The 15,728-nt window shown below is 39.1% G+C and overlaps 1 protein-coding gene across 1 annotated transcript in view; it reads right to left on the bottom strand.

Moving 5' to 3' along the window:
* DNAH14 (dynein axonemal heavy chain 14) overlaps positions 1-15,728 on the bottom strand; it is a gene marked incomplete at its 5' end in the record, with an annotated part of 314,106 nt that overhangs the window by 44,596 nt on the left and 253,782 nt on the right. The window contains 8 exons of the mRNA XM_019548582.1: positions 827-1,025; positions 1,145-1,590; positions 2,709-2,953; positions 5,300-5,421; positions 7,226-7,456; positions 7,758-7,973; positions 8,223-8,363; positions 12,186-12,281. Coding sequence (XP_019404127.1) covers positions 827-1,025; positions 1,145-1,590; positions 2,709-2,953; positions 5,300-5,421; positions 7,226-7,456; positions 7,758-7,973; positions 8,223-8,363; positions 12,186-12,281 — 1,696 coding nt within the window. The remainder of the gene's footprint in view (positions 1-826; positions 1,026-1,144; positions 1,591-2,708; positions 2,954-5,299; positions 5,422-7,225; positions 7,457-7,757; positions 7,974-8,222; positions 8,364-12,185; positions 12,282-15,728) is intronic.

Below are 15,728 nucleotides of genomic sequence, written 5' to 3'. Positions count from 1 at the left end.
GTCCCCGCTGCCACGATGGCATCAGGGCCTGCTCTTCCCCTCCACCACAGCAGGCCTGGGCCCATTCCCCCCTTCCCTTGTGCCACTGCTGTGGGTACAACACTGTTCTTTACTCCCCTTGCGCCACCGTCACTGGCTGTAGCCTTGCCCCCCCACCCCACTATCCCTGCTGTCATTGCAGCAGTCCGCCACAGCACCGCCACCACTTGCAGGCCGAACGCTCTTTGTGAGACAGCCAATCAGAGTGCGAATAAAGCATTATAGACAGACAGACAAATAGATTATGCCTTTTATAATATTAGAATTAGTCAAAGTTTGCTCTCCAAACCATGGGAAACACTCCAATAATGTTTTAAATATATGTTTGTCACTTCAGCTCTTTCTTTAAGACAGGGGTGTCAATCTCATCCCATCCCTTGATCCAGAATGTGGAGCTCCTCATAGGCCAGATCTGAGAGGCAAGTGGTGGTGGAGGCAGCAATGGTGGAGAAGGAGCTGGCACTTCAGGGGATGGGGCAAGTGGCTGAAGGCTGAGCAAGGCTGTATTGACACAACCCTTGCTTGTCCCCCTGCTGCTGAGGGCCATATCTAACAGAGCCATGGAGCTCCAAAGTCTGCATCCGCCACCCCACCCCATCCCCATTTTCTTGCTAGCTATTTTGGATCTGTTTTGCATTAAACTTAGAAGGTCCCCTTGACTTCAGTGAAGTTGCGTATATGTTTAACATACACATCCATATATGTATAGCATATAAATGTTGCTGAGGGGAATAGTTGAGGCATAGCTTATGCTGTTTACTTTCTGAGGCACATTTGCATCACTTACCTTTATCTTCAGACTCTGATTGTGTGGCAAATATCATAGATAATGTGTGAGAATAGAGGAAGGCTTTCCATTCATTTTCAGGTAGGAATCCAAGTTCATCATGGACTTGATTTTCACCATAGTTACTTTGCATGATTGTAGCACAGAGCAGAAAAGAGAAGCAAAGTTGGTCTTCAGTGAAGAGGGCAGAAGAAACTATCTGTGGAGGGGAAAATGTTCCGATACAGAAATAAGCTTAGAAAGTACAAAAAACATTAAAACATTTCTTATAGTATTGTAAAAGGTTTATGTGTAACTAGATTTACTGTGACCTCTCACCTTATAAACATTACTTGTCAACAGGTCAATAATATCTTTAAGATGTCTGTTAAAGTTGTCTTTCTCATCCTCATATTTTTCACAGTCCTTCTGAATGAACTCCCTTCCACTTAGCCTACTAGGGGCTTGTACTGTTCCAGGTACAGAAGAAGCTGAATCTGACATTGAAATCTGCCTCTGAAGTTTATTTACAGACTCCATAGATTCTACAAAGATTTTATGGAACCATTCCAATGAAAACTGATACATATAGTTGATTTTAACAAGATCTGCTACCACAAAGTAGAGTACAGCACCTCGAGTTGCAACAGGGAGATAGCTTTTGCGTGCTTTTTCAATGGTGGCCTCTGTTTTTGCTGATGCTTCAATGCGTTCAGAGATCTCTTTTGAAGTAACTTTTGTTCTTTCTAAGTTGTCAAGGAGGTCTTGGTCATCTAGTATGTGCCCTAAAATCAACATTTTATTTTTAATTAAAATTGATGATACAAAGGAAGATGCATGTAATTTAAAAATAATCTAGCTAGTTTCATGGAACTAACTTCATAAGGCTTATCTGTGGTCAGACCTTCAGTAAAAATTTAGCTTCAAGATGTATGCTAATATCAAAACTACTTCATATTTGTTATCATATTTTCTTGGCTGCAACTCGCACCTATCCCCAAAAATCAGCTCCCCGAAACTGGGGTACATGTATTAAGCAGGGAAGCAGTCTTTTTTGATTCCTGCTCCATAGTGAAGCAGCTATAGGATTACTATTCAGGCAACTGTGGGAGTCAGTTGACTTAGTGGTTCATTGTTCTTCACTCCAGAGGGGTTAACAACTGTCTCTCCTTTTAAATGGTCTTGTTGTTCCACTAACCAAGCTAATAAATATTAGGGTAATTTTGCTGTTTGCTAGCTTTTCCTTATCTCTACCCTTTTATTTCATAGTCTTGGAGACTCTTCAGCAATTTTCAAAATCATAGCTCCAACCCTGGAAACCAGCCTTCAGCAGCAGCAGGGGTTTCAGCTTTAGTTAAGCAGAAAAGGGAAGGTAAATCAGATGAAGATTAGGCTCTGTGCCTGTTTTTTGCAGTCCTAGCTCTGGAAATTTTTTTTTTCCATTCTGCCTTTCAAAAACAAGGTGTATATAATATCCTGGCATGCAAGTATGTGAGAAAATACAGTACTTGTATTTTAGAAGATTAAAACGTAATTGTATTTTTATATGGAGTTTATACTTCTACCTTGAATTTGAATCTATTTGTATTATGCAAATACTTATAATTCAGATTTATCTCCATGCTGTAGATCAATTCTAATCCAGGGTTGTCAAAGATGCAGCTTGCAGGGCTGCTCTATGGCCCCAGTCGAGTCTGCAGACCAGCTCTGCACTCCTCATTCAGGCCGTGGGGCAGCATGAGTTCAGTACCCCTGTTCTAATCAATCTGAATTATTATACAAAACATGCAGTAAAAATCATCTATATCACTATACTAAAGGAAAGCTCATATGATTATATATAATATTTTTTCTAAATTTTCTTTAAGCAGATGTACATGCTTTCTTTAAACTTTTTGTTTACCTTCTGCTTTCTGTAGCAGTGTCAGAGACTTTTGTTCCAAGTCTCGCAGCATGACTAGGTCAGCAGAGATACTCTCAAATAACTGATAATGTTGTTGCTCTAACTGGGGTGTCTCATGAATTACTACAGTAGACAAGAGATGGTCTTGCAAGCTTTGGAATGTTACAGTGAAGTTGATCATTGTGACCAGGTTACAAACTGCTGGGAGGAAATAGGGGTTGGCTTTTTGTGTTGTCATGTATAATCTGAAAAACACGTTAAGTGTTAAAGGAATATGCAGTAATATAGCAAATCAAAATCTTTCTCAAAATATACATTTTATTGTTTTGAAATTCAGGTAGAAGATTACACTCATTAGGCAAGATAAGGAGAATGACTATACTTTGCATGGAATTCTATTTCTTCCTGGTCATTATTAGGGCTAAAACATGGGAAGGCCCTCTTCCATTTTGTTGCCTGTGCATGCACTCAGTCATGTGCATAGTCGTTGTCTATGTCCAGGCAGTCTCATCCAGGAACAGAATGACTATTTATGTGGAAGTCCAAAAACACCATATAGATGTAAAAAAAATGGCTACTTAGATGACCAAGAAGAGAATTCCATCCTTTGCCTGTTCTATGAATGAATGAACTTATGACTTCACTCCATCTCATGTAATGTATGTCTGTGTAGGGAGACCAGACATTCCATTTTCACTGGGACATTCTTGTTTTTAACACCTGTCCTAGGCATCATTTGAACAGGCTTGTTCAAATGAATGCTTTCATCCAGTTTTCAGAAATCTCTGGAAACTTCCCAGGGCATGCTCTGACATGTGTTTGAAGCAATTCAAGTTCCTCTAAAATCAGAATTGCTTCAAAACCAAGAACAATTCCAGTGTACAGATACTCCCTCACCCACATGCACTTCAACATACTGCAGCAGCACTCTCTAGTGCTCCTACCTCCCTCCTGCTCTCCCTTTCTTGTTTGCTCCACAAGACTTTTCAGGCTGTCCTGTTTTGAGACTCAGGAAATATGGTGATCCTATGTCTAGGACACCCATTGACAGGATTGAGACTTTTTTTTTCTGGTAGTACTGGCTATTGTTTTTCATTACTACCATGTTAATGCCCCACACTCCTGGAATTTTTGCTGGAGGCTTCAGGAGTAAGTCCTGTCTTTTAGTGCTGGTCACTGGAACAGGTCTTCCAATATGCAGAAACCCTCCAGCAAATGACTGCTAGCATTAAAACAACCACTTGGTAGCATATATCAATCAATTTGTAAGTTTAACTCTCCATTTTAAAGGACGAAAATCAAATTTGTATTTTAGTCATTTACCAGACTACTAGGTTGGGTTGAATGAGGAGAGACATTACTAACAGAAAGAAAATGATGAGATAAGAAATTTCTTGACATGTTGCAAAGCTTCTCTGCTGTTATAAAGAAATTTATCAGATATGAAATGCCTCATTCTGTTGAACAGTTTCTCTCCTCATTCATCTCTAATGGGAAATAGTGAAAAGTCAGTACCAGAAGCAAAGAGGCTGCCATGAAGTCCTTTTAAGGGTGCTGCGGGGTGTCAGACAATATTAGCACTGTTGGGTGTGTAAGCACTAAGTACCTACACATGATTAATCATATTTACCAACAGTTAAATACCAAACAGGATCCACAGTGTCAAAAACATTCTGATCTGTTCTAGTCTTTCTGAGTTTTTTGCAACAGATGTTATTTTTCCATAGTCAAAAATAAGTGAAAACTAGGGTTAGTATTTTCTGAGGGATGCTTTGAGCCTAAAAAGTTTGAGAACCATTGATCTAAACATTCCTTGGGAAGTCTAGCAAATACTGTAGTAAGGAAATCCCTTGGCTAAGTTGTGCATCTTAACCCTTGCTAGAAGTGGGTCCAAATAAAGGCTAACAAACATCTCTTGCTATCTACTCATGACTTAAATGGGTGTTGATGTTGTGCCTTATGACAGTATTTCTGGAGTTTTTCAGTTTGTTTTTTCAGATTATCTACATAAAATATTTATTATATATTTTTAAGTTGTTACATACTTAAAGTTCTGGAAATGCTAGAATTGTAATTGTCCATGTAGCCTTACTTTGCCTCTATGTTAATATGCCTTATAATATAATTGTTCATTAAATGATCAGGTGCTATTCAGATTTTTGCCTTATTCAGTTCACAGGATGGTCTATACTCTGGGAATCAATAAGGGGTATCTAATGAAGGAAGCTGCTCTCTGCTGCATCTGTTGCAGAAATTTGAAGGTTTGTAATAGGGAAGGCACAATACCATGCAATAACTAATATATAATTGTATAATTAAAAAAATAAATCATCATGTATATGCACAACAAGATAATTAAGGTTGCCCAGGCAACACTATTAGTGGCATTCCTAAACTTTTTACATTGCAACTTTAGCATTCTTCTAATACAGCTTTTCTGTATGCAAGCACAGGTAGAACTGATAATAAGTTATCATTTCCTACCTTCTAGTGCCTGTCATTCTCCAAATGTAGGCCTCTTATAATATGTAATATATAGTTCAATCTAATAAGTTAGTAGCTAGAAAAATGCTGCTATGGAGGACAGTTACCTGAAGTTGTGGTTGTATTCAATTTCAGAACCTGCAATTCTGATGTAATCTTTACCTACTTTGGTGTAGACTTCCTTTTTTAAGAGTGGCTCCAAGCTTGAATCCAGTGTTTCAGCAAGATCCTAAAATCAATTAATATGTTGTCCATGTTGCAATAGTTATGGTACTTAATATGCCTAAAGAATCTCTAGTTTAAAATAGACTTCTGGAGTTTTATTGTTGAATTTAATTGATAGAAATTCACTTTTAAAAAGAAGCAATGCAGTCACTGTTTTATTCTAGTGGAAAAAAATATCCATAATTAATGGATACCATACAAGTGCTCCAACCTGTTCCAATTAGAACAGAGGCAGGCAATTATTTTGGGCAGAGGGCCGCTTACTAAGTTTCAGCCAGCCATTGAGGGCCGCATGACAGGCAGCCCAGAGCAGATTAATATTCATTTTCTAAATTGTTTAGGGGCCCTGTGGGCTGGATAAAATGGCCTGGTGGGCTGCATCTGGGCCCCGGGCCGCATCTTGCCCACCCCTGAATTAAATGCATCTGCTAGACTGTTCTAATTAGAATGCTTCAGCATACTGCAGCATCAATGTATTCTGTGTCCTGCATTTCAAAATGGCAGTGGGAGTGCTTTAACTAAAACTACTTGAATGAGCTTTAAAGTACTCCTGTGTCCATTTTGAAACACGGGATGCTGAATACATGTGATGCTGTGGTGTTTTAATTAGAGCAGCTGTCTGGGAGCCGCTCTAATTAAAACACACGCTGCCCACCTCCGAGTATGTGTATAGAGACCCAATAACTCTAGGAATAACAGTATTCACAATGGTGTGACAATAACAGAAAGCTCTTTTATTCAAAGATCTTTTGTAAAAATGTTTATAACTTTTTTTTTAAACAAAAATATTTCTGTGGGCTGGAATCTTTTATTCTCGTTCTTACCACAAAGGAGCATACTGGAAAGATCAGTAATGTTGTGAGTTAACCAAATGGGACCTTTTGTCAATTAACAAAAAATTTGTGGTAAGGTAAGTTGAGCCAAGTTTATTTTTATAACTTCAAGACAGCTATGGCTCTAGTCTCAAAGAAAGCAAGGGCATTTAAAATGTTTGAAAAAACCTGACATTGGAAATAATTAGGGACTTAATCAGATGCCCAAGATTTGTGTGGCAGGGATCTTCTCCAAATAGCTGTTCCCACCAAATTCAGGTAGGGCTGGTGGGATAAGCTAGGTATCAGCAGCAACAAGAGCTCCTGGGGATAAGAATCCAAGCAATGAAAGGGGACAAACAGAATTTGGCCAAGGAAAGGCCCATTGTCACCCTACTGTTCTTTCAAAAATTCCCCTGGAACTTCCCATATGCCCTGTCCCTGCGTACCTGGGAACTAACAAAGGAACATAGGCAATGGCTACCTGCAGAAACCCTATTAGAAAGACTCCTTTGGTATCCAATGCTGGGGAGCTGCAGTAGGGTGAAGTGGGGTGTTTGGGACCCAGAGCCACTGGATAATCTCAGGTCTTCTGAGAAGAAGTTTTCTTCTGATTCACTAGAAATTCATATGGCTGACTGATGGTTTCATGTATGCAAATTTTATCCATTACCTATCAGTGCCTCTAGTCTGATTTACGACACAAGTTTTATCTCAAAGTAACTGCACTGACATGGGTGAAGTTGCTTCAGACTTATACTATCACGTGGGAGAAGAGAATCAAAGTTCTAAGGTTTTAGACTGGTATTATTTATTAAATTTAAATGAAGAATATTAAAGCAAGTAAAGCTACAAACTGTCTGATCTTCCATCACTTTCCTATTCTTATATTTTGGGTGATTATTTAAACTCCCTTTATTTTTATAAGAATTTCATATTTCTAATTTTTCCTTTTGTTCTTCACATAGAACTCATCAGATATTAAAGCCAAGCTACCTTAAGTAAAACAGATTCTCCAACTCGCACTGCATTTTCAAGAATTCTTAAGTAACTGGAATCCGAAGCATGAATTTGTCGCAACTTGCCCCCTGCCATTTGACATATCCATTTACAAGCCTGTTTCTGTGGATCGATTAGTAAAGGCCATCGCCACCCATTCTTGACAAGAATAGCATTTTCAGTGGAGTACTGGTCCTGCGGTAAACCTTCATTTTGCCATTTTCTGACCTAGAAGAGTTTTGAGTTTCCATGTTTTATTTTTGACAATCCTTATTATTCTATGAATAAATTAGTTACAAATAACTAGGTATAAAGACAACTAGGCATAAATCAAGGAAACATAATAATTGTAAACAACTTCATTAAAATACTTGGCCCTTTGAATTTTACCCTCATTTGGAATCAGGTTGAGTTCTCAAGAGGGAAAGCTATCAATCACCTGAAAAATCTTGTAATGTGTTTAGTGTAAGAAATCAAGAACAAAACAGACTACTTCTCTTACTCTCTTATTCACTGCCCATATTAGTACCTCATTCTTTTCTGTCATAGCTGCTATTAGAGAATAATTTGGTGACATGGGAATCATGTTCTCATTACACAATCTCAGACATTCATTCGTTAGCTGCTGACGATATTCTGATGTTAACACTCCACTGTAGACTAGGAATGCTGCTGAAATAAGGGCATCACCCATGATACCATGTAGCTTTTGGCCTAAATTATTAACTGCTTTCTTCCATCGCTCCTAACACACACAAATAAAAAAAAGATTATTACAAAAGAAAAACCCACACACAACTAAATTACCTTAAATTTATGTTAATATGTACCATTTAATTACTATCAAAGTTTACATATTTCAACTAACAAAATAGGAACTGTAATAGGGTCTGTATGTAGTTATCAGCCCACATCAGAAAAATATAAAACAGTAAAAAAACCTGTGAGACTAAAATCTTATATGTTCTGAGACCAAAAAGCCAGCCTATAATACCATCTCATCCTCCAGAGCAGTGCTTAATACAGATGCTCTATTCAGACGCTGAGTTGCTAGTTTTTTTCGAGTTGCTAGCATTGCTTTCTGAGCTGCACTCTCTTCATATCTTGCCTCTAAATTCCGCTGATGTTCTTCAATCTAAAAAACAATTAGCAGAATACAGATCAAAAATGTTTTTGTATAGTTTGGCTAATGATTTTTGCTTGCCTGATTTCATCAGACAACTTTATCTGAATCATGAGAACATCTAGCAAGATCTTGTAGAAGATTAAATAGTTGGTCTTATTACAGATGGCTGGTCAGTTGGTCAGGAATTTTTCAAAGAAAGTTTCTTTCACTAGAAAAATGCTAATTTCTCAAAACTGTTTTTACAGGAAGGAGCAATTTCAACACATTTCTAAATCTATAACCTGGAAAAAAGTTTTGAAATTATTAAAGCATCATAGTTTGCTATTTAAAAACAAAAAATAATTTTTATTAGGTCAAAATGACTTTTCATTATGAACTTAAAGCTGATTATAGTAAAAAGAAATAAAAAGATCAAAATCAAAATTAAATATTTAAGAAATATGGAAATGAAATGTTCTGACTGACCTAAACTGAATTTTTTTGGGATTATTGATAAATAAATATTTGATATTTTTGTTTTTCATCCTACTTTGTAAAGGGGAAGCTTTTAGAATATTAAAAAAATTCTCAGAACAGGTAAGAGCTTTCCTGCTGAGTTCCTGCACTTAGATTTTAACAATAGTTTTTTTCCATGCTGTGTTGCTCTAAAACAGGTGTGGCCAGCCCTCAACATGCATGCCACAAGTGGGACATCTGACACATCAGGGACGGGGCAGGCAGCACAGTGAAAGATAGAGCAGGGGGCAGAGCAGCAGATTAGACAGGGTTAGGGGTTTGAAGTAGCACTGTCAGGTGCAGGACTTTCAGTTCTGGTTGCCTGTATGGCACAGCTGGGACCAAGAGCCCTGTCAGGCATGGGACTTGGTTCTGGCTGTGTCCCACAGGCTGCTGGGACCAAGTGCCCCATCAGTTGTTGGCCTCTTGGTTTCCACTGCTGCAAATTGTCAGCTGTAGGGGGTGAATGGAATGTCCCATGGCTGGAGATCACAATGTCTGGGGGATTGCAGCAGCTGCAGTCTCCCAGTGGCAGACTGCCTACACATGCAAATTAAAGGTGGATAAAACCAGCTATGAAGTTATTATGCATTTTCAAGCAATAACTTTATAACTTATGAAACAGGGAACCCTTACCCTGTTACGGAAAAGCAGAATGGCCCCTTTAAGGAAAGGGGTTTTGTTAATTGTACAAAGGCATTTGGCTAGGCTGGGGTTAATAAGCAGCCTTGCCAGTAAGTCAGCTGATAGGGGACATGACCAGAAGGTGGCAGGGCTTTGAGCATATAAGCAAGGGGCAGGCAATTATTTTGGCTGGAGGGCCACTTAACAAGTTTTGGTGAGCTGTTGAGGGCATCAAGACTAGCCCTGCCCCTTGACAGGTGCCCTGCTCCCTGATTGCCATCTTGGAACCAGTTGTCCTGTCCCCTAACCCTTGAACTTTGCCACTGGAAGTCCCTCCCCTTACCCCCAGAAGTATTCCTTTTGGCTAGAGGGGTTGCCATCTTGGAACCAGAAAAAAAACAAATTATATTTAAAAAAAAAAAAAAAAATCAACCAACATACATTAATTTGATTACAAAAAATATTTTTGTCTTGATATATATGCGTTTTGTTTAGTGTACATTAGGGTTGTGCTAAACGGGCCATATTTAATTTGGCTTTGGCCAAAATTGGGGACAGTAATTTAATGAACTGATTCAGTTCACTGCCCCCGATTCAATTTGGCCAAATCCAAATCTGAAGATTCAATGCTGATTTGGAGAATCAGTGATTCAGCCATAAACAGCTTTAAATGTTTTTTCTACATACCTCAAGGTGCCAGGCACAGCTCATGAATGCTGCGATGCTGGAGTGGATGGAATGTCCCACAGGAGTGTAGGGGGGGGCCCTGCATGCTTGGTGGTGAAACCAGAAGTGGACTGGAAGTACTTCTGGTCCACTTCCAGGTCTCCCAGGGGGCCCCCCTGTGCCCACCTGGCTTGGTGATTGGGTGCAGGGGGACCCTGGGTGCCCCCCAGGCCCAGGAGGCACCAGTTGCTGAGCTGGGGGGAGGGCAGCATGCTTGCCGATGGATCCGGAAGTAGACCGAAAGTGCTTCTGGTCCACTTCTGGGTCTGCTGCCAAGTGCACTGGGGAGCCTCCATCTGCCCCAGCATCACAGTATCGATGAGCTGCCTGGTACCTTGAGGTATGTAGAAAAATCATTTAAAGCTGTGTTAATGTCTGAATTACTGAATCTTTCCAAATCTCTCCAAATCATTTCAGAGGGTTCCAATTTAATTCAGAGAGATTAAAGGGTTTCCTGATTTAAATTCAGATTTGGAGGTTTGGCCACAGAATTGAGCTGAATCTCCACTGAATTGAATCAGAGACCAAAGTTTTGCACAGCCCTAGTGTTCATAGAGGTGACTGCATAATAGCTTAAAATGAAATTTTGTTATATTGTGGGGAGGGGGGTGTATGGAGGGGTATAGGTGGGTGGGCACGGGGTTTGTGGGGGCCTGTGGGGGTGTGTGTGGGGTTTGTGTGTTGGGGGGTAGATGTGTGGGTAGGTAGACGGTTTGTGGGGGGGCTGTGTGGGGGAGGGAGGATGGCTGAGAGCTGTGGCATGCATGGTGAGGGAGGCTGGCTGGGTGTGTGAGAATGTGGAGGTATGGGTTCATGGGTATGGCGGTCACAGCCTGTGGCTTATGGAGCCCTAGCAGTGTGTGGTCCCCGCAAGCCCCAGGACTGCATGTGGCTGGGCTGCCAACAGGGAGAGTGGTGGAGTTGGCCTGGCTCCATAGAGCTCTTGCCAGCCACACACCGTGCTTCTGCTGTCCCATCCTGGGTCCCTGCTGACCCTGGTCCTGGGGCACTGACGTGGGCCCTGCACTTCTTGGCTTGGAAATGCCATTAGTGGCCTAGGGGCATATGCTGGGGGACTGCTGGGGGAAGGCTTAAGGCATAGTCAGGTGCCTGAGAGGGCAGTAAGACCAAAAAGGGGACAAGCCTGGGGCCAGAAGGTCCAGTGCCTAAGAAAGGCAGAGACATGGGCCAGGGATCAAATGTACACCTGAGAGGTGCAGAGACTGTAGCCAGTGGCCCTAAGCCTGGGAGTAAGCCCAAGCCCAATAGGGCATGGCTAAGGCTGGATTCCAGACACCAGGTCTGACACAATGGATCCTGAGCTAACTGGCTCAGAAAGAGTAAAGGGGCACAGGCCAGGTCAGTTGAGACCCCCTACAAGGGACTGATTGGACAAACAACACCTGTGAGGCATGGATGTGGTGTAAGGGGCAGTTTGGAGCCACATAATAAGCCACTAATGGAATGGGTGCCTCAAGGCACATATGGGCTGGGAGGGCTCAACTATGGACAGAACCAGTTTGGGCTAGTGAGGTCTGAGAGGGGACCTGCTGGCAAAAGAAGGACAATGACTTGTTCTAGACCTAAAAGGCAGTTTCCCTTTCACAATTTAATAATTACATCAAGACATAGTGGAGAATACCTAGAATCAGGATAAGGCAGTGGTAATTTGGCCACCAGGGGGTAGCATGGTCACCCCCTGGGTCCTGTTCCTGCTACACTGGTTGGACACTTCTTAAGGCATGATAGTTGATTAGCACATGCAGCCCTTCTAAATTTAACAAAGTAATTGTGCAATAGATTTAATGAGGGCCCACGGTTGCACTCCAACTCTCCAGTAAATGTTTCCCTTCTGATGTCTTTGAAATAAAAATAACTTCTGAAATAAAAATAACTTTTAAACGTTCATGTAGAGCCAAAGGACATGCAAAAACTTACATACTGCAAATAATAACCGGTGGCGTGGAATAATGAGAAATGTCTCACCAGGGCTAAACTTCTTTGTTTTTCTGCTAGTTTTTGATGAGCTAGCCTCAGTACTTCCTGAGCTTCTGTCACACGGACTTGTTTTGGATGCACTACCTAGATAAAAAATATGTACCATAGGATGCAGAATGAGGAGAATGTGAACAACTTGTTAAACACATTTATAATCTTGGAAGTTATTCAGAAAGAGGAGTCATAATCTTCCTCGACATATAACTTTCCCACTGGTAGATTTTCAAAATGAAATGTCAAAAATTATAGTCCTAAATTTTGATATAGTTAATCTAAATATGTAGTCTGGTTTTCAAAAATAGTGGACACCTCTCCCTGAAATTAGTGAGAACTGTTGGGTACTCACCACATTTGAAATTCAGGTTACTTATTAAGATGGCTAAATATGGATGTAGGAACCAAACTTTATATATTAATATGTTTATTGAGCTGGTTACTTAGAACAACAATCTATTCTAAGAAATCCCCTGAGCTACAGAAGCAGGTGGATGTTTGATTAGGTGGTAGGAACTCTTGAGTATTTCTTTCAATTAGAGATCAAGTCTAATGAATTACTTTTGTAATCATTTGTAAGGAATTGAGAGCGTGGATTCTTTTAAAATTCTGTATTAAACAAAATTTACTTGAAATTTAATATAGACTCATACTATATTGAGAATATGATCAATGTAAAATTCTAACTGTTATACTGTATTAGTTACTGTACATATACTTGTATGAGTAAAAAAAAAATCTGCTAGTCGCATTATTTCCTGATACAAACCCAGACAAGTGTAAATTACACGTTTCCTGTTTCTTCACTGTACCCTCTTTGTTTAGTTCACAGACATAAGCAAATACCTCTTTGACTTCACAGAGCCATGTTTATTAACCTAGGTGCATATTACTGAAAAAAGACTCCAAAAACTAAACTTCAGTTTCTACAGTACAGTTATATAATGGCATATTTAGCTCAAGTTGCAGAACATGTAATAGTTATACTGTTTAACAGGGCTGAAAAGTCAATACTGAAGTCAGCCAAAGACATCCAGATCAAACAAATCACTGCCCAAATGTTTAATTTATGCAAAAATTATATTATGTTTATTGCAACTTTGTGCTGTAGTTGCATTCGCTCTTTCACAGGTAAATGTCTCCTTCTGATATGTGTTATTACTGGTTGTATTTGCTTGTTTTGTCTGCCTCTCTGGGACTCTCAAACACAAATAGTACATTTGAGCAAAACCCTTGCACAGGTTAACATTCTCCTTCAGTCTGTAAAATGCCAAATTTTTACTGTAATAAAGAACCTAACTAGAAATTGCTGATTAACCAAAACACCTGTTTGACTTCTATTTCAGATATTTTAAGGTAAGCATAATTGTTTAGCTAAGAATGTCAAACATTTCTCATAATATTTTAAGACAAATACTACCAAAACAAATTAAATTTGATATATGTGTAGAGGTGTGTATACAGTATATATGTGTAGAGGTGTGTATACAGTATATATGTATTAATACATATTATGGAGTACCTAGTTTATTGCATACTATGTTTTCATTTGTTGTTATAGTAGAAAATGATGTATTTATACTTTTTCCTACAGTGTCTATATGGTTTTTGGTGTGTGTGTGTATATATGACTTCAGCTGACTGCTCAAATGATAACATTTCTTAAATCAATCGCAGCTCAGTTTTAGTTAGAAGTATCAAAATATAACTAAGTTGAGGAACCTTAAAATATTATTGCACAATGTATTATTTTGCCTTTAAGAAAATTATAGTGTATAACCAGAATGTTATTTACATTTAAAAAGTTCACATACACATTTTTCCTATATCAATAACAATTTTCTGTGTTTCTTTAGCTGTACCTTGGATCACCTGTAAAATATTAATTCTCAGGTCACGTGTTTGAAAGTTGTCAACATCTATTATACTAGACATGGAACTACATTTACTCCTCTCATATCTATTTGGTATATTCTGTACATCACATGTGGTACAAGCATGCCCTGAAGAGTGCAACTGTACCCAGAGACCACATCTTTACCATACTGAGGTGGACTGTTATCAGAAAGGACTGACGGAGGTTCCACAAAAGTTGCCTCTGAATACATGGGTTCTAAGATTTGGTAAGCACAGTAACATCTGCTCCCTCTTGTAAGTATTTGTGGTATGTTTTGTGACATTTAGGACACTTAAGGTAAAATAAATGAGTAAAACACGTTAATGGCTGTATAAATATTAGAAAGCCACAATTACCTGGAATAGGTAACCATTGATCGCGTGGGTTTTTTTTTGCAAAAGCTCTGTTTAAAGTTAATAAAAGATTTCAAAACATTACTGAAAGTTTTTAATAAGAATTAGAGACAGAAGATGCATCCTAATCCACTAGACAAGATAGGAGATGTGGGTTCTAGTCCTCACTCTGTCATAGACTTATATGACCTGAGAGAATCCATTTAAACTTTCGACATTGCAATTTTCCCACCCTTAAAGTAAAAGCAATACTTGTTTTATCTTTATGCAAAGAGATTTGATCATTAGGGGAGAAAATATATGTGATGCCTAACAATAAGATGCAAGTATGCCCTCTGTGGAAATTTTGGTGTTTATATGTTAAATAAATGTGTTTCAATATATTCATTTACCTCTAGTTTTTAAAAATGCTTCAATATACAAATTTAACATAAATACATAAAATACAAAATAAGATGCATTCTGAGTGACTTAAATAAACTCCTATAAATAGAAGAAAGCAGAAAGAAGCTGAAATAAGCTAAGATTTTAGTGCAGAATCATTACATTGTTTAAGACGCAGTAAACAAGCTTGTTATGTAAATTACTGGTATACTTCACTCTTGAGAAAAATAAAACATATGTAGTCAAACTGTTTATTTATGTACATGGCCTGCAGAAGACCCTCCACATAATCTCAGCCTTGTGGGTAAGTGTATGCAATTAAAAGGACTTCAGTAAACCAGCCACAAAAGGGTGCCTCTGCAGCTTTCAGAGTGGACTTGGAGCAGAATGTAGAATTCTTTGCTGCACAGATCTGTTGAGCCCTACCATATAGTGCAGATGGTGTATAGCTGCTATACTAGATCATAAAGTAACAGCCACAGGACATTTGGGCCCATATCCTATTTCATCTTCAGGTGTCAAAATATATAAAGTAGATACATAAGTGTCAGTAACAGGATTTTAGATTTTATTTCTACTTATGCAATTAAACTTGGCCCCCTGAGCATGATCAGGAGGAAGTTAGTACAGCCACTTTTCTTCTTAAAATCCTATTTTACTTGGGAAGTGCAGAAGTCTGTGTAAATCCCCAAAAATTTAACTGGAGGAGAAACAGGCTAAACAACTGTTTGATTGAGGAGGCTAATGAGCAGGGCACTTGCCTAGAGGCTGAAAGATCCAGATTCTAGGTCACCCTCAGCCAGAGAAAGTTTGAGTCATCCTACACTTAGAGCTCCAGCACATGATAGAACAAGTAGCTATAGCAGTCTCATCATTCAGATGGAAATAGAATGCTAAAGGTGA

The sequence above is a fragment of the Crocodylus porosus genome, unplaced genomic scaffold, assembly GCF_001723895.1.
Source record: "Crocodylus porosus isolate Cpor-Errol unplaced genomic scaffold, CroPor_comp1, whole genome shotgun sequence".
Classification (NCBI taxonomy): domain Eukaryota; kingdom Metazoa; phylum Chordata; order Crocodylia; family Crocodylidae; genus Crocodylus; species Crocodylus porosus.
This window is presented reverse-complemented; position numbering and strand designations above follow the sequence as displayed.